This window comes from Lonchura striata, chromosome 6, assembly GCF_050655825.1.
Source record: "Lonchura striata isolate lonStrDom1 chromosome 6, ASM5065582v1, whole genome shotgun sequence".
Taxonomy (NCBI): Eukaryota; Metazoa; Chordata; class Aves; order Passeriformes; family Estrildidae; genus Lonchura; species Lonchura striata.
Window position 1 is genome coordinate 27643662 of NC_140708.1, and position 22413 is coordinate 27666074.

At 43.7% G+C, this 22413-nt stretch overlaps 1 protein-coding gene across 2 annotated transcripts in view; it reads left to right on the top strand.

The window, feature by feature from the left end:
• ARMH3 (armadillo like helical domain containing 3) overlaps nucleotides 1-22413 on the top strand; it is a 123245-nt gene that overhangs the window by 95095 nt on the left and 5737 nt on the right. For both annotated transcript variants that reach the window (XM_021536380.3, XM_021536381.4), the window contains exon 25: nucleotides 19814-19930. In XM_021536380.3, coding sequence (XP_021392055.1) covers nucleotides 19814-19930 — 117 coding nt within the window. The remainder of the gene's footprint in view (nucleotides 1-19813; nucleotides 19931-22413) is intronic.

Below are 22413 nucleotides of genomic sequence, written 5' to 3' on the forward strand. Positions count from 1 at the left end.
GGCATGTCTTGCTTCCACCACTTCTGTGAGCTACCCTCTTGGGCAGATAAGGGGGCTGCCCTGAGGTACAAACTGGTAACAAAATAAGTCCATTAAACTTCAAAGCAAGGCTTGCCTTCAGTTCTTACGGCTGTTTTCACATCCTCACCTGGCTTTGCACTACAGCAGGGACTGATAAGGGCCTGAAGACTGCAGTAGTACAGGTGACCACTGAATGCTGGGGACTTAGCTTGGAAGAGCTGCCTTGGGGAGGTGCTACTCTCTGCTGGCTGCCACTGAATGCAGTCTCCTGGAGCGAGATAAGTTTCTGTGCTGGGGCTACAGAAGCTACACTCAGTGGTGTGAGTTATGAGGCCAACCTGATTCACAGCTGAGCACAAACCATAGGTTCAGCTTTGTAATTAGCTCCCAGTCCACATTACGGAGATAGGCTGATGTTGCTCTAGTTGCAGTGCTTGTCCTCTTTACCAGTGAGCTTGTTTCACAAAATATATCTCAGATTTGCTTTATATGTGCTTCTTTTGTACATACTTCCTTTTGGTTGCTTCTAAACCTAGAAAAGGGGCTGTGGGTTGCTAGAGGAAGGGGCTGCAGGGTGGGGTCTGAACTTCTTCCTGCTGTCACTATGCTGCTTTGAGCAAACCTTGAGCCCTGTGTCCTCCTGAATGAGGGAAGCCAGTAGGGAGCCCTTGGGGAGCCAGGCAGCATTCGAAGTACCATGAGATCTGCCAGAGAAGGCTGCTGAGGAAGTGTGGAGCAGTGTTAGGGATTCCCATCACTGTTAAGTGCCTGTATAGGGCAGGGAAAGCTCCACAGAGGATTGCAACAGAATGATCAAAACAGTCTGCATTTATAAAGATTAAATTACAACTCTGCACATCTGTGATTAAAGCAGAAGCTGTCAGCGTCTGGCTTGTGTGAATGCACAATTCAATTTGCATTTTGTAAAACTTCAGATTGAGAAGGTTCTTTAATCCCTTGTGAAACAGGAACAATAGGTGTTGGCTTTTGCCATAATGCCTATAGATACCGTGCAAACTTCTTTGATCATCCTCTGTAAAGCTGGATTTATAGCACTATGATTTGTTGCTCTAGTCCTGAGCTCCACCCTAAGCTTCCTTACACTCAGTAGCCCCTCTGCTTGGGAGTCCTGAAAGCAGGCAGACTACAGCCTGCTGTGCCAGCTACAGACAGCAGTGAGGCTGTGAGCAACCACTCCTGGAGTCACATTTTCCTCTCACAAAAGGGGACTGACTGCAGTGACTGCCAGCCCTGCTCATTCTGGAGCTTCTTTAAGGTAAAACTCCTGCCTTTAGAGACTGGTACTCTTCCTTCCCTCTAGTAGTATCCTACTGTTACAGATGATGTTTTTCTGCCTTCCTTTTCTGGATCCTCTAGCTGGAGTGGCAGCTGTTTCCCAAAAGTGACAAATTGGGTCATTGCTCTGATTTCAAAGTGGGAAACAAATGGAGCTTTGTGGTCTCCACCCCTTCCAGAGCAGGAGAGTAAATGCTGCTGAGCCAAATGGCGCTACATCTGAACAGAGATCCACTCAGCTGTAAGATTAGGTTTTTTGGCTCTCTGACACTTGACATTTGGATGTTAAGACAGTACATAGAAATCTATTATCCACAGTAGGGTCCTCAAACCTTTTAATAGTGGAGAGGATGGCACCCCTGATGAGTGTCACTCTTCCTGTCTTCATAGAGATCTGAGACAGGCAGTGGGATTGCTCAGGGAACCAAGATGTGCCACTCAAAAGGCAGCAAGCTGGGGGAATGGGTGTCTGGAGGGATGGAAGCTGGGGAATGTGGTTCATCAGCCAAATGCCAGAGGCTATAAATCAACACCACTGCCTTAGTCAGAGGGCCCCAGGATTCCCCCATGGCTCAGTTAAGGCACAGATAAGCTCCTGGGGAGCTAAATATTGCTGGCAGCACATGCTGTTTGAGCAGCAGCATCTGCCTCTTAGCTGGCAGGGGTGTAGGCCTGCAGAAGGATTAATTCAAAGCCCTGTGTTTGCTTTCACCTGAGCACCTGTTTGGAGGAGTTCCTCTTTCACATTTTCCAATCTGTGGATTTATGTTCTCCACCAGTAACTGCTTCACAGCAAGAATTTCTAAGAAAAATGTATTCTGGTCTCCCAGACAAGGAACTGGTAAATTGTTGTAGAACATTGTCTGACAGTACATACTATTTTAGAATAAGCTGGTGCGACCCAGCAAGCATCACTAGTATCAATGTTAACTGGAGTGTCACAGTTGTATCAATGTTAAACTAGTGAGTTTTTCTCTTCCGTGAAAACAGGTCTTAGTTAGGATGGCCTCTGGCAGTAAGATGGATAAGTATGGAAAATCTACTGTTACAAATCTCCTGTTACAATCTCAACAATTGGAGAAGGTGTAATGTGCAGCCTGTTACATAATAACGTTGTTTCCAGTGACTCCTGACATATGCCTTAGTCTCATAGCTGGAAACTTTGCCACTAAGTGTCACTGTTTGTAGAATCCTGCTAATGAACTGTCCTGCTGAAGGCTTATTTGTGCACAAACCCTATCGTGGTTTCCCAAGTGTATTTTCCTCAGCAGCTGTAATTTGGCAGACTGCATTTGTTTTTTGAGTTGGATGTAAAAACACACAGAGAATGCTGTTGAAGTCTGTGGCTTCCTGACTGCTCAGAAAATGCTGGTTTTGTGTCCTATGTGAAAGCTGTAGAAGCTCTTTTGAGTGCTTCTCCCACTTGTGATGGCATGAATGAACCTCTGTCTCCAAGACAGTGGCAGTTGCTTGCAGGGACAGACAAGGCATCATTACAACAATGAGATTTAGTGTCAGGGAGCTGATATGAGGTTGCTAGCTAACTCTTCTTGGAGTGCTTTGGCTTTAGGAAGGTCTGCAATACTTTTTTTGAGAGCAAACGGAGCTGCTGTGAAGCCCCATGAGCATGTTTAACACAATGGAAAGCTGGAAGTAACACAATTGTGGGAACGCTGTGAGAATCTGGGCCCTGCTGTCAACTCCCTTCTGGTTATATTTCTTCAGCATATTGTAAACCAAACTATTGCTCTTCCTGCAAGTAAGGCACCACTCTTTTCACTTAAATAGTGTGTTGTGCTTTGCAGCGTTCTCCTAGTTCAGTGGCAAATAATGCTCCAAACCCAGAACGAATCGATCCATATGTGACTCTGAAAGTCACGCAGAGCCCTGAGATGTCTCATTCCACCAGCAGTTCTCTTTCCAAGAGTTTAAAGAAAGAGTGTGCTTAGCTAGCTGCTTAATGACTGAGTCTCCTTTACCAGTTCTCTTCTGCACTAGAAATACATGTACCCCTCCCCAAACCTAGGTACCAGCCTCTGCTCAGCTGTGTTATGGTGGTGGTTTGCTAGAGTCAGGCATGTGTCCAGCTTGCAGGAAACATTGGCTATCTCTGTCACCACAAAGCTCTGTCATTTTATAAACAGATTACAACACAGAACGTGGTTCTAGATGAAGCTTTATGTGACTGTGTCTGCAGGTGGATTCATCCCTTTCATTCCTTAAGAAAGGTAGCTGTGAACTGCAGTGTAGAGTTCTTAAGGCTGTGTTCTGCAATGACTGCTCTTTCTGTTGAACATCTTGAAACACTAGAACAAGAACAATCTTTCCACTGATGAAAACAGAAATGTGGATTTATGAGAGAGCTGAGGTAGGCATGCTGGCACTTAGACTTTGATTGTCTGCTTTAATTTTTTGCATCTGGGCGGCTTTGCTGGGAATTTTCTACCCTGTCATTTATGCTCCTGAAAACTAGTGCCTTGATGGAAGCATCTCACTACAGAGTCTTAGTTCTCACCTCAGCTGTAAAGATGTGCTTTTCTATTTTAAGAGATGGACCTATTTAATTACAGTACCACCTACAAGTCACTTTATAGGCATAGAAAGAAAACTCAGGTCTGTTGCTGGGCTAAACTCCCCTTCTCAGAAGAATAAAAAGAAATCTGCTGTAATACTTCATCTCAGCCTCTTTGCAGATACCTGAGCGTGACACACTTTTTGCAGGGTAGAATATTAACATGATCTGAACCTTAATTTCTCTGGTTGATGACAGTTTTCCGCATCATGCAGATTTTGCTGAGCTTTCCACCCTCAGAAGTGCCCAGAGGGATAATATTCCTGGACTGCTTGGGTCCTGAAGTGCTATTTAGTGTGTTGATGCATCAGAATTCGGAATAAGTGGTACTGGGGCTGGGCAGTTAGTGTCATACCAAATGTTTTAGCATAAAGAAATTGGACTGTGACCACTCCTGTCCTAATTGCTCAGGAAGTTAGTTAATGTGTGGTCTTGTTAGCTTAAGGCATAGCCTGGTTCCTCATTTTCGCCCAGAAACCCTTCAGTTGAGTGAGGCATGATTTGAAGATGCAGGTAACTGTTGTGAGATAAGGATTGAAGCTGCCATGTTTTTCATACATGAGATCGTAACTCAGAGTGACTTCAGCTTAGGTGTCATGGAGACCTTTATCTGTGATGAGTTTGGAAAAGGTCACGTTCAGATGCTTGAAGGAAAAAAAACAGTTGGTTTGATCCTGATCTTCGTTTTAGAAAATAATTATGCAAAAATCTGTGAAGTTAAATCTGGGGAGTAAGTGGTTTTTATTTTTATGGTGTTCATCTGTAGAAACCTGGGGAACGGAGGGTGAAAATCACCTGCCTACACTCTCCCAAGCCCCTTTCCAGTTCTTAACAGTGTTATTATTGAAAAGATTAATCCAGACTCTGGGCTGTTAACCCTCTGCAGTCACCTTACACAGTTGTACCTGGGTGTTTGCAGACTGCTGCACATTCTTCTGCCCTGCCACTTGTAACTGAGTCAAGAACAGATGCTGGAGAAATAGCCACAAAATATTTAAGACAACTGTCCCCGTCACTTTCTCTTGGAAAAGGCGATCGGATTGTCCGGATGCTCGGTGTCCCTGCCTGGCAGAGGCTCTGATAAGCCTGCTGGGATAAGGGCAAGTAGCATTTCACATCTCAGGCTTCTTGTGTTCTCTATAACTCCTACTATATGTTCCCTTCTCTCTGGGTACCAAACTATTGTTCTGGCACAGTATTTGACTGGAGGTTTTTTCCTGCTCTTGTTTTTTCTGTGGGTAGCTGAGTGCTGTTGCACTGCTGACAGTGCACACATTTGAGAGGATTCCTTTACATGTGCCTTTCTGGCATTTTATGATTTGGTCTCTTTCAACATGTGATAACAGAATATAAAGTAGGTCACTTTATTTCTTTTTTGCTTTTCGCAGTTCTGCAGTTCTTGTGGTGTTTGAATTCTTTCTGGCATCAGATTTAGAGACTTTTGACTGGGAGAGTTCAGATGGTTCCTAAAGCCTTGGTAGTCATCTTAGAATTGGGCCTTAAGAGGACACTAGGGATATCTTTTTGTGTAGCCTTTGTGTGCCTTGGGTAGCCTGTTAATTAGTGCCTTTTGCATGTTTTAGAGAGTTGAGAAGGAAAAATGATGGCACCTTTCCTAATGCACAGCCATCATTTGCTGTTACGCTGCATCCTGTGGCTGCTGCCAGCCCTGCCTTGCTGTCCTCTGAGTTGATTGTTGATGGCAGTTGTTGTCTAGAAGCAGTAAACAAAGTGAACAGCTCTACTTATTGCAGTTTGTGAAAATACACCAAATAAAAGCTCTAGGCACAGTCACAAGTTGGGCCTTAGAAAGGCATATGGAAGAAATTTAGTCTTTGCTGCATCAGGCCTATTCAGGCTCCAAGAAAGCCCAGACCTTTAAAGTACCTGAATTCTTCAAACTGCAGATTTGCTTCTGTGTTTTATTCATACATTCTAAGATGATAGAAGTGTTGGGGTTAAATTATAGCACTATTTCACTGAAACTCCCTTTAGCAAATGATACTTAGAACTGTAAGATCAGAGTCTCTACAGGGTAATTAAAAATTTGACCCCCTTCAGCTTCTGCCACTGGCTTTCATAGCAAGATAAGTGTGGTACCAATTTATTCTGTGTTAGCTGAGGGTGAGAATGGATTCCTCTGCTTTATCCTTAGAAGTGTGTTACTATGTGATCAAATGCAGGCAAACATTTTGTAGAGCTTCTTTGAAATGTGAGACTGAGTTGAAGACACAGAGAGACCTGGTCCAAAGCTTCCACCCAGGCCTTCTAGCAGTGTTGAATTCCTGAGGGGACTGCTCATTGTTGTTATGTCTGGTTATTCAGGAAAAGCCAAGAAGAACCTGAACTTGTGTATTAGCATAAGGTGCAGTTTCTTAAGAAATTTGCTAAGCAAGCATGAAATCCTCTTTACGTATAGTCAAAAATTTGGATGTGAGAATAATATCAAGAAGGCAATGCAGCAGCATTTTAGGAAGAGCAGGGTTTGGTTCCCATTTAAACAAAAATAGTTGTGCAAGTAAAACTACCAGCTGATGCAGTACAAATTAAAGGTTTTAAAATCTGGAGAAAAAGCTGCTGAGTTATTAATCCCTGAACTGAAGCCCTCAAGTCCTTTTAGTGAGTGACTTCAGCTTGTCTTCTAATCCCTTTGACTCACAGAAAATAGACCCAGAGTTGTTCTCTGTGGTGTAGGAAGAGGAAATTAAACCACTGAACTAAATAAATGAACTGATTAATTGGCAAGAATAAGGAGTTGTGTATGCACTGTATCTAATTGCTTTCTTTATATTGTCTTCTTCAAACTTCTGGAAATATGGGTTTATGGGTTGCTCATGCAAAAATATGCTAAAAATCCCCACCTCACCAAGGCTTTGAACCTTCAGCTTCAAAGATCATATCTTACGTTGCTTTGGACAGTGTCTAATAGGGACATTGCTCAGCCAAGCTGAATTTATGCAGTGGAAATTCAGGCTGAAATTGAATACACCTCAGGATCACAGAGTAAATCAAATCTCATTTCCTTGCTTACAGGCAATGTGGGCTGTGTGGACTTTGTTTCTCCTTCTCCTCCTCTTCTTCCTTCTCGATAATTTTGATTCTACCAGGTCAGAGCTACCTTTTTCTCATAAGAAATACTGAGGAAGTGGCTTCCCTGAGCCTTATTCAAAAACCCATCTGAGCTAATAGTTTTCAAAATGTTTAATGTCCAAGAGGCACTTGGGAGCATTAAATCCTCACACAGGGATTTTTAGGCTGTAGAACAATGGTGTCCTCCAAGCACTGCAGAAATTACAGTGGAGATGATATTTCCATCACAGTTCCTGCAGGTGTACTGATCCATGGAATATGGCAAAAGAGAAATATATAGAGAAAGCAGAAACATTGGTGATCAGCTTCATATCCCCAGGACAGTGGCATTGTCTTTACTTAAGTCTTCAGTATATGCCATCTCTATAGCCAGCAGGTTCTGTTTAGAGCTGTGACTGCAAAGGGTTCGTGCTCTTGATTCAGAGGGCAGGCATTGTGGACAAGTACTTCTCCAGCTTGCTGCTCAACTTGCTGATCAGCTCAACTTGAGGAGTCAACAGCTAAAGGTGCTTTGGAAAGGAGGCATAGGTTGTGTTCTTTTGTTCTCCTCATCCTTTGGAGAGAACAGGTGCCAGCACAAGTCACCTTTTCTGTGATTGTCAGTGGTGGGTATACAGCCAACACTGTAATCTTACCTGGCCTGTCAGCAATAAACCTCACCTTTGTGTCACGTCCTTCCTGTCCTTCCAGCATCTGAATGTCTGTGGAGATAAAAGATTGCTGTCATAGAGGTAAGATGCCTCTTTTCAGTCTTTCTCAGCTACTCATTCTGAAGAGAGTTGTCTCCTTTAGTGTTTGGGGTTGTTGCTGGGAGCATATGAATTGTGAGAGTGCTGGTGCTGAAGGGATGGTAGGTCTGATATTTTAAGGACATAAGTGGAAGAAATGTTTATGGGATAAACACTGTGTTCCAAGGCATACAGGGCCTTTTTGTTCTCCAAGTATGTTTTGAGTGCAAGATGCCATTGAACCATGTCAGGACTTGTTCAGAGGCATAGCTATTATCTTGGGCTCTGATAGTTTCTGTCATGTGTAAGGAGAAAGGACTGGAAAAAAATTAGTGTCAGCAGCCTTTGGTGCCTCTGTGTTTAATCCAGAGATTGCACATGGATGTCTTTCCCTGAGAAGGACAGTAATAAGCAGCAGACAGTTTAATTTCTCAGAAACATCTGAGCTGGTTTTTGTGTGTGGTCCACGCCCAAGTCTCTGCTCCCACTTAGCTTCACCTTGCTGACTGTCTGCTGGCCAGCTTTCCAGCACATCTCCATTTCAGTCAAAAAGTGTCTCAGCCTACATCGTTCAGCATCCTGTCAGGCCTGCCCTTGCTAGTGATTATCTTGGATAGTAGCCTCTGCATTTCCATTTGTCCCAATAGCTGTTTAAATGTTCCTTTTAAATTAACTTAGCAGTCAAGTTTAAGCAATTCTGGTTTTGCAGGCAGAAAATGTTTTCTGTGTTGGCTATGGATGCTTCCAAGCATTAATGGTATCGTTCTGTTTCAGTTCTGGTCATTGCCCAGATGGAGTTTCAGAAGAATGACACATTCCAACAGCACAAAAGGGAATAATTCAACAAATTAAAATGCTAACAAGCTTCACTCCTTCAGCATATCAGTAATTATTTGGTTTCCTTATTTTTGCCCTCATCACACACTGTCCATTCCTTTTGCTCCACTATGCAATGCAGATTAGGCTGAGATCCCAGAGTGTGCCTGGGGTTTGTGAGGAGTCACTTAGTTGGGACAGATTTGATTCGATCCCGTTGTCTTGATAGGAATTTCGTAACTGCTGTAATTCTTAATCTGATTTGCACAGCTGCATTCTCAGTATTTTAGTAATCTTTACTCCCCCTTTACCTTCTCAGTCCCTCCTGATGTCAGTACTGCCTGGTCCCCAACATCCTTTGTACTTGTATTTAGAACAGAGAGATTTCTGACTTGCACAGTAGAATGTCTTATTTCTGCAGTGAATGCCTTTGAAGGAAGAACTGCAGACTCTGGATTGCAGGCTAGGTGACCTGCACTTAGATTGACTCAAACCACTTTTGGTACTGCTGCCTTACAGCAGACATTTTGCGGCTGAAGTTTTCCTTTCACTACAGGATTTTCTGTAGGGTAAGTATCATCCAGCAGCTTATAGCTGTCTGTTCCAACTGCAGATTTGCAAAAGCCTTAAGAGCTAGAACTTTTATATGGGTTGAGTCACACAAATTTCCAAGCACTGCCCACCTTTCCTTATTAGCTTGCTACCTTAGCATACTGCTACTACAGTCTTTCTAGCTATTTGTAGCTAACCAGTTAGCTACAGATCTATTTATTTTGGGCTCTATCTTTAGAAGTCATTTTTGCAGACTGAATTTGTAAGTCTCTCAGAATCATTAAACTGTAGTTTTAAGTCTGCTAGATATTGTTATGCAGGAAAGGACTCCTGGAATCACTGTGATAAGCCTGGGAATGTTGCTCAAGACTCAACAGTAGTCATAAAGACAAATAGAGAATTAGAAATTACTAGAGAGAACACAAAAATAAAGGAGAAAAGCTGCGTTGTTGTCAATGTGTAAATCTGATAACCCATGTTTTAAATCTTGTGTATTGATTCCAGTGCCCTTAGTTCATAAAACATACTGAAGAACTGTAAAATAGTGCAAATAATCAAACAGCTGTTTGCTCAATGGGTCTCTTGGCTATCCAGACTTCTTTCTCGTATTCAAAATTTTTTATTTTCCCTGAGAAGAGACTTGAGTTAATTTTCCACATGTAGTTGGTTAGGCAGGTGAACATAGTGTTTCCTCTTTCTTGGTTTCATTGCATCTCCTCAGACCACTGAATGAATGCCTTTTATCACTTCCACTAATTGCTGAAATGAGTAGGAACTAGGGAACTGATCTTCCTAATGTCTGCCCCTGCAAACATATACCTTCTTTCTCCAGTCCTAGCTGCTTTTCTCTAGCATGTCCTGTATTGATTTGACTTACTTTAAATACAAGCATCCACTTGGTTTGTGGCCAGTTTTTTGGCATATTGGTATTTAGTTTTGCTACTTCCTTTAATTAAATTTATTCATGCTGTGCAAACCAAGTTTAAAAAGATTTCTGATCATTAAAAAAAAGAAAAAAGCCACAAGCTAGATTAGCATCCACTTTTTCTCAGCAAGCATCAGACCTAGGACTATACATTCATAAAGGCCATTGGCTTGCTAGTTGCTGTAAAAGATCAAAAAGAAAATGAAAATGCATGCCAAGCTCCAGAGCTTTTTGGAGTATCTGTGTTTTCCTTTTACTTGTCTTGATCATCAAGTCAGAGTCCTGGTGAGTTTTGATTTGGTTTTATTTCTATGTTAGTCTGCAATCATTATATCCCAAAGAAGTCCATGGTGGCTGTGTGAGAGGGCACAAGTTCTCTTGGATCCTCTACTGATTTCTATGAACCTGCCCAGGTGATGTAGTTCCAGAAGCCTCATGTGACTGCAGGTGTTTGATTAGACCATAACCAGAATAAGCCTCACCATTGTTTTTTCCTTGGGCACAATTAGGTTTTGGTTTCTTTGAACTGGAGCAATGCGCTTACTTCTGTCTGGGTTTGATTGAACAGAAAGGGGTTTGTTGGCCTGCCTTAATCTATTCTCTAGATAGCCTTATTCCTGAGCTAACTGTCTTCTGGGCAGATTTGAATTTCTTTGCTGGGAATGAGTTTCCTCTGGTGTACATCAGGTATCCTGTTGTCATTTCATCAAGGCAATCTCAGCTGAAAGCTGTGTATTTGAATTCCAGCATTTGCCAGGATGCTTTCTGACTACTGGTCCTAGAAAGATTTTATTTCAAACTTTTTCTTAAAATTTTCAGCTACCAGTTTTAAGGTTCTTCTGTCTGTCTTTGATTTCTGTAATAACTTTATACATCTTGGCTTCTCAGTTCAGCTGGAGCAACAGTTCACAACTTAAAAGCCTTTTATCTTGTTTTGGGGACCAAGGTTACTGGTCTTGCTGTGGTCAGTTAAATGGTGCTGAAGAGCTGCTGCTGACTATTTTTTTCCTCATTGTTCAGGAGGACAAGGTCTTTGTAAATAGGGAATTGCACCAAAGGTTGCACACAAATCACAGCATTCATTTGTTGAATGCTGGTTAGCCACTTAGGCTGAACAGGCAACATGAATGATAACAGTGAGCATAAGGATGCTCTTGTCCTCTTGTGTGATGTTTTGGTGACAGCAGTTGATTTACTGCACTGTGAGAATGCAGCTGGTAGATAAAAAGCTTCTCCTGGAATAGCCCATCACATTTCAGCACTTAAGTTAATTGTAAGCACAAAGGGGAAATAAAAAAATTAACGGTCCAGTCCATTGCTATCTGCAGTTCATTTCAAGCCTTGGCAGAATTGCAAGTGCTCTTACATACCTAGCAGTGAGAAATGTTTTCATAAATGCCACCAGCTGGAGATAAGGGTTCACAACTCCAAAATGGGCTGTAACTCCAAAATAGCAAATCTATCTATCTCAGGGTTTTATGCTCCTGCCATCATCCTGGCCTTTCTTAATGCTGCCTGCCTTTCTCAACAAAATTTCTAAAAACAGGCAAGCTTAGGGGGCCTCATTCGATTTCTGGTGTATCTCCCCTTCCAGATCTAAATGTCTGCTCTGGAGATTGCTTATTTTATTAAATGATAATTTTTAAGATAATTTGCTTCAGGATCTTTGACTTCTTTTTATCTGCCTGGGTTTTGAAAGTGCCAGCATTACACAGTGTATGGATATTTGTTCCCTTGGCAGAAGCCCACTGAACCTGTTTTCCTTCCTTGAACAGCACAGAGTTGCCTCCTTTATTTTCCCTGGAGAGCCTGTCCCTGCAGTCTGAGAAAGAGCACCCTGTGTCCCACAAAGAATACCAGGTTCTTTGTGCCAAGTGGGATATGCAGATTAGTATAAACCCACTGATTGGGCTTGAGAAAAAGAATATGAGGCCACATGCATTTTTGCTCCATGTGCTCCAAACCTGAATGGATTGAGCAAAGTGCATTTAACACATGTGGGAGTTGTCATGTCTGTGTATAGATGTGAGTTCTGGAAATTACTCTGCAGCAGAAGCATTCCTGGGCTTTCTGGTAAGGTGGACAGGCTATCAGCTACCTGGCAGCTGGAGCTCAGAAGGTATTTGTTGTAGCACAGCACTGCCTAGTCCTAGTGATTGCTGCAGGAATGTCCAGGGTTATCACCACATTAATCTGTTCTGCTTGTCTATACCTCTTACAAATCAAGTGCCCTGGAAGCTGTGCACATGGACACCATATATATGTCTCCTTGTTACTTGCCTTTGTTCTTGTTTGCAGCTGTACTTCTTCTTAAAGTAGCTGTTGATTATTGGGAATGCCTGTCCCGTGGGAGCTTGGAATGGGCACTGTTTTATACATTTACAGTTGCTTCTTGGTGGAGCTGGATCACAGCTTTGGCTTTGAGATATTTCTGAAAGCTGAGTGATCTCCAGATTGGCTGGATCAGTGTCGTTTTTACCACCATTAAATAAAGTTGAACATCTAAGGCTTCTAATGGATTGGGGGTTTAAAACATTTCTGAAACAGATAACTCTTGTCCTAAAATAGGATGCCATTTCTGCTAACAGAGTTCAGAGAACAACAGTAATTTTCTGAGTGAGCTTATAAATTATTTATCTTTAGAAGAGGCACCTGTGGGCAGAAGAGAACCAAACCCTCACACTCCATGGATAGAAAGTGTTGCCTTTGTAGGCTTGTTCCTTTAAAGATCACAGATCCCTGTGAGATCATTGAACAAACATCTGAGCTACTATATATCATCTGAGCCTGACAGACTGGCTCTATGCTGAGGTGAGAAAAGGGGGTGTGAAATGTCCCTCCTTGATGTTGCTAAGTAAAATAATGATAATCTTTTAAGTACAGTCAAAACCTTTTCCTTGTGTAGAGAAGTGATGAGGCCTGGATTTTGATACCACTCAAGTGCAGATGTATAAAAGCAGTCCTCAGGAAGGATTTAGGACACAGAAAGTTGGACTTATGTTTGGCTGGGCACAGAGCAGTTCACTGAAAACAGCAGGACTGCTAGAAGTGACTGCAGGGACAAAGGACCAACTAATGGGCAGAGACAGTTCACTTCCAAACTCCAGGGAGCAGTGTCCTGGCTAATGCTCAGTGAGCTGAGCAGAGGGAGATTGACACTTTTTAGTCCATGTTTGCCAGAGTAAACCTGATGGGAACTGTGTGCAGGGGTCCCTGCATCAACCCTAGCAGTGGAGAGCAGGGTGAGGCACCTGCTCTCCCTATTTCCTGGCTCCCTCATCTTTGCCAAATGCTGCTCAGCTTTGGATTCTCCACAGCAGGACTGGAGCATGTACTCATGTCTCGTTGTTACCCTGGTGCTCAAGGACAGCTGCACCCACCTCTGCAAGTTGTTCTTCTCCCCAGTGATCTCTTACAGCCTTACTGCTCAGCAGTGTTGGTGCATCCCACCTCAGTGGCATCCTGTTTCATACCTCAGAGGAGAAATTTGTACTTGCTTGCTTTCACTTAACCTTTTGGTCTGGCTGAACTTTTTACTATTGGAAAAATACCCTTCTTCAAGCAAATTTTCCTGTACTCAGGGCAGAAAAGATTATGCCTTCTACTCTGGGAATGGCAGATGTGTCAGCTGGTGGGGGCTGACTTACAGGCTCATGCTCTTAGCCCACAGCATGAGAGGGCCATGGGTCCTTCACTGCATGCAGTACAAGCTGCAGCTTCTGGATGCAGGAGATCTGGGACACCAGAGCAGGACTGGCAATGTACTGTGAGTCTTACACATATGTGGCATGGCTACCCTTGAATCTGCAGCCCACATCTTTGTCTTTCCCATCTGACCCACTCCACGTCCTCTGGATCCATAGATATGTGCTGTACACCCAGCATGTCTTGGGAATCTGAGTTGTGAAACTATCATAGCAACATCCTCCTCCTCTTCATCTTAGCATTCATGAGCATGGAAATAATAGTCATGGCTTGATCAGCGTGGGGGTGAGGAATCAGCACTGCACTTAGCTCCAGGATAGCTGGTAAGGTAAGGTAGTGTTGGGTCAGACAAAGGCTCTGTGCTGCTCCTAGTCCTAGATGGATGCTTTCCTGGAAGCCAGTGTGAATGGCAGCTGCTTCCAGCATGTGTGTGGAACACTGGCAGCCTTAGCAGAGCTCCCTCTGAACTTGGCTCCCGCAGACAGAGAAAGAGGAAAGCGAGAAGGAGATGAGTGCAGCTGGGGTTTGGGCAGACTCTGTTGGGAAATGTGGCAGCTGTGTGTGTGTTTTTATTTAACTTCTAATTATTTAGTTATGTTCTTTCTCTGTGGTGCTTCTGGGGATTAATTTCAACAAAGACTCCAGCCTGCATCAGCAACTTTAAAGTTGCTCTGTGAGAAGTGTGATGGCACTTGGAAAAAATTGTTTTCTATATTAATTAGAAGTTACTACTGTAAAATTGATGTCAATTATCCAGCACTTTATTATGGAGAGGCAATAGCCTCTTTGTAGTCCAGGTGTCAGCAGACTTTTCATTACAATGAGAAATGTTGCAATTCGGTTGAATTCATGAAGAGAAACACACAGGGACTTTGAGTTGTTGTAGAGATTAAGGAGGGAGAAAAAGGGGAAGATTTGTACTAAACCTGGAATAAACAAGCCAGTTTGAGGACTGCAATGTAAAATGCACATTTATACTGGAACAGGAAAACCCTAGCATCTCTTCCTACAGCCTCCACCCTCTGAGTTGAAGGGACAGACTCCTGAGTTTGCTTGTGGTGTTTTGCACTTTGACTAGGTTTGGGAGGTGGGACTGCCAGAATTCCCTCTGGGTGTGGTACAGAGGCAGTGACTCTGCCACCTCTGCAGCGTGGACAGAGGGCATGTGTGGCTCCCCTTGGTCCTTCTGCCCTGTTGTGCAGTAGTGCTGATGAGGGGTTGGCATTACATGCCCCATAGACTGGCTCCTCCATCCTCTGGCATGGAACAGATGGGAAAGAGCCTCTGGCTTTTCTGTCCTGTGGGGGCTTGCTAGTCCTGACCTAGGGACCCTCCCCCATCCCAGCCATGTGAGCAGCAGGGAGTTGATGAGGCGGAAAATGCATTTTAACCTGGGCATTGCTGGGGGTTGTTTTGCCTTTTGCTTGATGTGAGATCACTCAATCAGTGCTGTTCCAACTCCTGTGTCATGGTAGTTAATGGGTGTCTTATGGGCATGGAGAGGCTTTAGTGAGGCACTGGTGGTGCTGACTGATGCTGACTGATTGTATTCTTGTGCTTTCCTATGCTAATTAAAAAGGCAGTGTAGAGACCTTGATTTGTTCTTGCTTCTGCTTTTCCTTTTATTTTTCTGTCATTACCTGTGCATGCTTGCTGGAACCTATCCACCACCAGGTCCTTTGCTGGGTGCTGGGAATTGCTGGTGCTCTCTAATTTTATGTTCCAGTAAGGCAGAGACTGCAGATGCAGATGATGAAAGATTCTGCAGGTTAAAAAGTTACTAAGCAATGAAGCAAATGGTGTCTGCTAGATAGATGGGCCTTAGAGCTGCATGTTGCCCATTAGGTTTTACTGCTGGTGCAGCTCCCTCTGTGGCATTGCTGCTAACAGTAGCAGTGTTCTCCTGGGCACAATGGGGATAGGAGACTGCTGCATGTAATCCCTGTGTTTCCCCAGGACAGGATGTCCCAGTAGGACTGGTCTCTCCTGGGGGACAGCAGTGTGTTGGCTCTTGTTGAGGGTCAGTCAGAGGGAACAGCTCTGGTGCAGTAAGGAAAAAGTTGGTGTGTAGTGACTAGTACAGCAAAATTATTGTTTTGAGTGCTGAAAATTTCAGGGCAGGGGCAACTGCTTCTGGGGAAAATGGTTTCAGAGCTCGTGTGTGAGGAGGCCACTGACCCAACCAACCAAGACTGTCCATCCAGTTTGCAAGGCAGTGGTGAACTGGTGGATGGAGCAAAGTAAGGAGCCACAAACTGCAAAATAATCTTGTTCCTCTGGGTGCAGACCTGGCGTGGCATGGGTGGGATGCTGCAGAGAGCTCAGCCCCACATGAGTCCCTCCTTTGGAAGTCAGCCCTCCTGCCATGTTCCTAAGGGGATGCCTCTACTCACAAGTTGTTGGTGTGACTGGGGAAGGAGAGTTTTTGGGGCATGGGCAGTTGTAGCTGCAGGAGGAAGCTGAAATCTGAATGTCAGAGAAAGCACTTGCTGTTCAGAGCAGCTCCTGGAAAGTTGGTTGGGGACACACATGCAGGGACCTGAATCGCCAGCATTTCTCTGGAACTTCTGGAAAGCAGTCAGTGAGTGGTGACATGGGGTTAATTTGATAGCAAATTATCTTTAAATTACAGTGGTGCAGCTCCACTGAGTTTTGGTTTGTTACAGTGGAAAAAATGAGCTAATGTAGCCTCTGGGACTGATACAGGTAACTGCAGGAAGGGAATTCAGCAGCCTTCCCTCCTCTTGTATTGACCGTGTCTGAGTTGCTTGCTTCTGTCATACTGCTTTTTTAAGACTCTGATCCCCCTAAGGTAATCTACAAAAAGACTTTTAGATTGTGACTCCATTAGGGTTTGTTTGTTGGGTTTTTTTTTTCCACTGTAAAGATCCAGTAAACCATTTTTAAAAAAGAAGCTTCCCCTGCATGTTTAGGGGTGTCACATCATGCTCCTTGAAGATCATCTACAGTCCAATTTCATCTGTCCTTGTCTGACACTAAAACTGATGTTTTTCCAGCTTCTCATGAGATTGTAGAGCTCTGAATGACTATTTAAAATCTGTTTGGAAGAGCAGCTAAAAGTCCCTTCCTTAAGTCCCTTCTCATACTTGACCATCTTGGAATTCATGTTTTCAAGACACGAGACTTCCAAGAAGAATGGGTTGAACAAGACTTGGAAGGAGAAATGCCTTTATCTCAAAATTAAATTGCTCCAGTTCCTTTGTATCTGACAGAAAGGTGCAGATAAAGATCTTGTGTGTTTAAGGAAAAAGGCTGTTCTTCCTGCAGTAGTTTTCCTGAGCAAAAGTCAAAGCAATGTGTAAGAAGGGCAAAGGATGCTTGCATCCAGTCTTCTATTACACAAAGGGTGTGATGTTTTTTGTCATCTGTGTAGGAAGTTGATGCCTTTTAAACTTTCCTGTTAGGTATTCTTAATACCTTCTGCTGCTCTTTGACCTGTCCTCTGTCTAGCAGCTGTATCTTAAAGAGAAGATGAAATCATCTCAAGGATGGCAGGTCCTAATCTCAGTAATAGTTTCTATCCATTACGAGGTATGAAGTTGAAATGATCTGTGAGTGGGTTTATCTCAGATCCCACGTAGCATTTTTTCTCAGTAGCATCAAGAAAGGGAAATTATCAGGCAGTGGGGAGAAGCTGTTTATTTTTAACTTACCCTTTCTTTTTAAGTTCTATTTCATAATTAAAGGAGATAAGGAGTGGAAGCCAATGAAATACATAGCTGAAGGGATGAGCTGATCTCACTGCAGAGATTTCAATAAGTAATACAGTAGAGACTTTGGGGGCCTCTTTTTCATCCCTGTCCTCATCCTAAAGTTTCTAGCTGAGTTCTTAGATGCCTTTCAAAGGTGATGCAAGCTGACAGATTTAAAGGATTCCTGTTACAGAGCTCACTACTGCCCTCAGAGTTTACTTCTCTTCACCATGGTTTGAGGATACCTCTGTTGAGTATCTGAAGAGATCTCTACTCAGAGCTAGCAAGGAGGAATCCTGATTGTTCCAAAGAAACATGTGCATCCATTGAGTGATCACAGCTGTGTGGCACTGTGCACACCTATGTGTATGGGAATACAGGGAGACTGAAGGGAAGGTTCCTGGGGAGTCAGGTAACCCTGAATAAAATGCCTTTGTTCTTGAATTACTGCTGGAGAAGCCTGTTCAACTCCTCACCTTTCAAATCAGGTTCTTTCTCTGCAGTTTACTAATCTTGGTCAATTTGGCTTCCTCTGATTGATGGGAGCAAGCTGCCAGACCCTTTATTGCTCAGAAGAAGGTGCATTATGCTATTACACTGTGTCCCTAGTGGATAGTTATTCCTGTGCCCAGGTGGCTTTCTTTCATCATTGCTCTTGGCTCTGCAATACTTCTTGTAGTTTCTGCACACAGGAATAAGAAGGGCAGGCTGAATTTGGAGATGGATGTCATTGCAGGGGATTCTTTCTGCCACTGGAGCTGACAAACAAAACAGCTTTAGGAAATGAGTACTGGAGAGGAGGCTGTGAGCCTTTGCAACACTGGCAAGCTGTTCTTAAATAACATTGCAGAATCAGAATCAATGCAGTTGGAAGAGAGCTCTGAGACCTTCAAGTCCAGATCTTTATTCTTATCCCTAGCTTGCATCTGCAGTACTGGAGGACAGTTGAGCTGCAGAGACTGCTGCATGACCATCTCACCTGGCAACCACTTCTGGAACCCCTTTATTGCCCCCAGTCCTCATTTGGATGATTCCCTGTAGCTTCTGCCCTCTCCGACTCTAGCATGAATGTCTCTGTGCACCACTGCTACATGCAGAGTTTGGGGGAAACAAGCTTTTGGAGGAACCCTAAGCAACTTTAGATTTCTTAGAATAAAAGATGAAGGACAAGATTCAGTCCTGTAAAGGGCAGGAGCTGCCAGCTGCCTAAAGGGGCGGTTGAGAGTAGTGCTTACATTGTTGGGAGTACAAGAGGAAAAGTGCAAGGGCTCCTTGTTGTTCTGGTCACTGTTGTCATCAATCCTCTGCAATGTTCTTCTAAGGATCTTTTCTGAATTGTGATGCCTTGGAGCAGGGTCCTCTTCCCTTACACCTTTTACCATGTATCTTCCTGACTGAAGCTTGTCATGAGCTGGGGTTACTGTAGTGCAAACCTCAGATGTTCATATTCTGTTTAGCAAATGGCAAAAGCCTAAGAATGAAGTTCGTGTGTTTAGGAGAATCATTTCAGGCATACGTTTGCCCAGGAATGTTGGCCTCTATGGTTCCTTGTTGTCACTAACCATCTCACAAGTGCTTTGAGGAATATGTTAGTCCATGCAATGCTATAAAGCTAAAAATCATTGTGGGAGCCCCTCTTGGTGTTCCCTAGTTAGGAAAATGAATAGCTCAATAGAACAGAGATGTGTAACTATGAGTCTGCAAGTACAGCTCAACACTGGGAGCAGAGTAGGGCAGTAATAAAAGCTGGAACTGCTTTGGTTGCAGTGAAGGCTGATAGTAAAGTATCTCCTGGGCAGAAAGATCTGGATTCATATCTTCATGTCTTTCTAAAAGCAGAGTCTGTACCAAGGCTGGTCTTCTCTTAGTGCTTGTCAGAAGCTTGTTCCTGTCAGGAGAGACATGCAGTGCAGTGTGTGGAAGCTGACCTGAGCAGCTCTAGAAGATGGTGATTTAGCAGGCTGTGAATGGTGATTCATGAGCCAGGAGGGAAGTGTGGTAACAAAACTAACCTTGGAAGGACCGTGGGGCTGGGCAAGTCTGTGTTTGTATTGTGCTTCTGTGTTGCATCTGGCTGTACATGTGATAACTAGCTGCTTGATTTATTAATATGTCTAATTCTGATCACAGAAAGCTGCTGCTGTCATGGAAATAGGTTTCATCTACCATTCTCATGAATGGAGAAATTCTGTACATTTCAGGACTGTTCCTTGGCATTAGGAAGCCTTTAGTGCCCACCTCCGTGTTGTTAATCATGAGCCAAATATTGGCTGTTAAAGCCATCTCTGTTGTGAAAAGAGGTGCCAAAGCTGTGCTCTATCTCAGCCTTGCTCCTCCTGTGCTGAGGAGTCTGTGGATTCTGATTCCTATGCTGTTTTTTGGATGCTTCTGGCAGGTTTTGGAGGTGGTACGGTCCAACTATGACACGCTGACCCTGAAGCTGCAGGACGGACTGGACCAGTACGAGCGCTACTCGGAGCAGCACAAGGAGGCTGCCTTCTTCAAAGAGCTGGTAAGCTGCCTTGACTCTGAGCTATCAACAGCCCTCTTCAGAGCCTTTGCTTATGGCCTGGGCAGTTGTATTTGGGGTGTAGCTGAGCAGTCCTGTTGTTCCATTGGACTTCCTGCAAAGACAGGGCAGGAGCAGGATCTGGACAGACACTGCATGTCTTAACAGATCTGAGAGCTTCCTGGAGCTCCCTGTGGGGCTGAAGAGGAACTTCCAGGCTGTTTAGGCAGGCACTGGTCAGATAGTTTCTGTCCCTTCTGCCATGAGGATTTGCTTTGCTTTGTAGTGGTAAATTTTTATGGGGAAAAGCTGACTGGGCTGACTGCTCCCACCTGGGGTTAATCTCGCAGAGCAACTTTGCTTTTTTGCTGTTGTTAAGGGGACCATGAAGTTTGGGACTGGTGAAGCACCTTCCTGCTCATTGCTTTCCTCCATCACTCACAAAAAAAGGGTTCCCAAGCAAAGAAAGTGAAGGCATTCCCTAGAAATGTCTCCATCTGCAAGAGGAGAAGACTGATGGTAGGAAGACCTACAAAAATTATAGAGCAAAGACAAAAATGAATCTAAATAATTCAGTTTGGTAGTTGCAATTCTTCAGCAAGCCTGCTTGCTTACCCTTCTCCAGAGAGCCCTGATGGAACTTTTCTTGTCCAGCAGCCACATGAGCATGGAGGCAGTGTTTTTGTAGTGACTGATGTTACAGCTTCACCAAAAGGGAGAGATCTCTAACTTTGGCAGTCTTCTCCACCAGTCTGAGAACTGATTCTTTCTCCCAGCTCTGTCCCTGCTGATTGATGAGTAATTGATGCCTACCTACTCTGTCACGAGTCTCCATGAGTTTGGGCATGTTGTTATGCATCCTTCTCTCAGCTCTGCTCCGGAACAGGCACCTGAAATGGTTTTGTGTCCTTTTACAGAATGCTTTTAACTCCCTTGGGGTCATTCCAGCCCTGACATTGGGTAGTATATGGGCAAAACCACTTCAAATTGCTTCTATGCTATTTTTCTGTGTTCTTTTGTGCCTGTTATTGTCTCTCTGGCCTGCTGTTTGACACAGCTTTCCTGGAATACAGCAAAGAAATTTAGTCATAGTTTTGCTGTGACATGGGCTTCTCCTATTACTGTACCCTAGAAATAAGACACATTCCTGTGTCTGCTGTCATCTGTTCTGTCCCAAGGGCTCCCACTCTCAGCCAGCATCTCCTTCCCCTTAGCCACAGACTGCTCTGCTTCCTGCATGTCCCACTTCCACTTGGCCTGGCAGAAGCTCAGGCCGATCATGCCAATTGATTAAAATTACATTCTCAGTCCTATGATCATTACAGCCACAAAACTCTTCAGCTAAAATTATTTTCTTCCTAGACCAATTTCCTATTTTTTTTCAAAATCCCAATTTTGTATCATTTAAGAATCTGTTTATCATAACCAGCCCGTCAATTCCCTTCTGAAAATTGCCCATCCAGGTACCCCTGGGACCCTCTCCTCAAGAGCATATAAAAGCCTGAATAATTACTGTATAAATGTGCTGATTTGACCCAGTTGTGAATCAGTTTAATCCACATCTCTAGATGCCCTGAGAATTGGGACCCTATTAAATGTTCTTTACTCACAGCTACAGAAAATCCCCTGCATTCCATTAAGCTGTTCCCTCAACCCAGCAGGAAATGAACCTGATATGTTATGATTTGTCTTCAGCAAATCCAGTTGGCCTCCCGGCCTCCTTGTGCTGTTTTTCTCTAGGTGCACAGTAACTGATGGCTTTATTAATTGTTCAAACAACTCATCAAAAAGGCCTTAATCTGCCCTGTCCTTCCCATAGCCCCTTCAAACCAGGTACTTGCTTTCTTTGTGTGAAGCTTTTGAGTCTTTACTTCAGCTTCTGTTGCTGGTCTGAAGCTGGATATTACCCCCCTACCCAGTGCTTTGTGTTTAACCTCTGAGTTTGCAGGATTTCATGGAAGGGGCAGAGGGAAGTTGGTATAAATCTCTTTGTGGGCTGTACCAAAGGATCATGGATGGTGGTGAACTACAAGTTTCTGAATTCACATTGATCCCATCAGGTCTTCCTGGACAGAATCTGTTTGCAAATAATTCTTTCCAGATTCTGCCAGGTTTTCTTATCACTATCTGCAAATGTTTGCATCAAAGCAAACCCTTCTTGGGTGGGGAATGACACAGAGGAGACATTTTCCTTTTCAGCTTCCTTTTTATCTCTCTTTGCTCCCATTAAGTATGTGAGCAGAAGCTTCCCCAAGCCATTCTGGGGGCTCCTTTATGCTTAGAAATCTCGTTCTCACTCCTTTGACCTGCTTTTCTAATTCACTGCTTCACTTCTTTTGCTTTGCCTCAGTGCTGCTCTTTCTTGCTAATCCCAAAGAAAAATCTGCTTTCTTCTCCCATTCCCTTTACAAAGAAGTTTTCAAAGGCTGCAGTACTGCGGCCACATTGTGGTGGAAGGTGATGTGCAGATTGTTTTATCAGCTGGG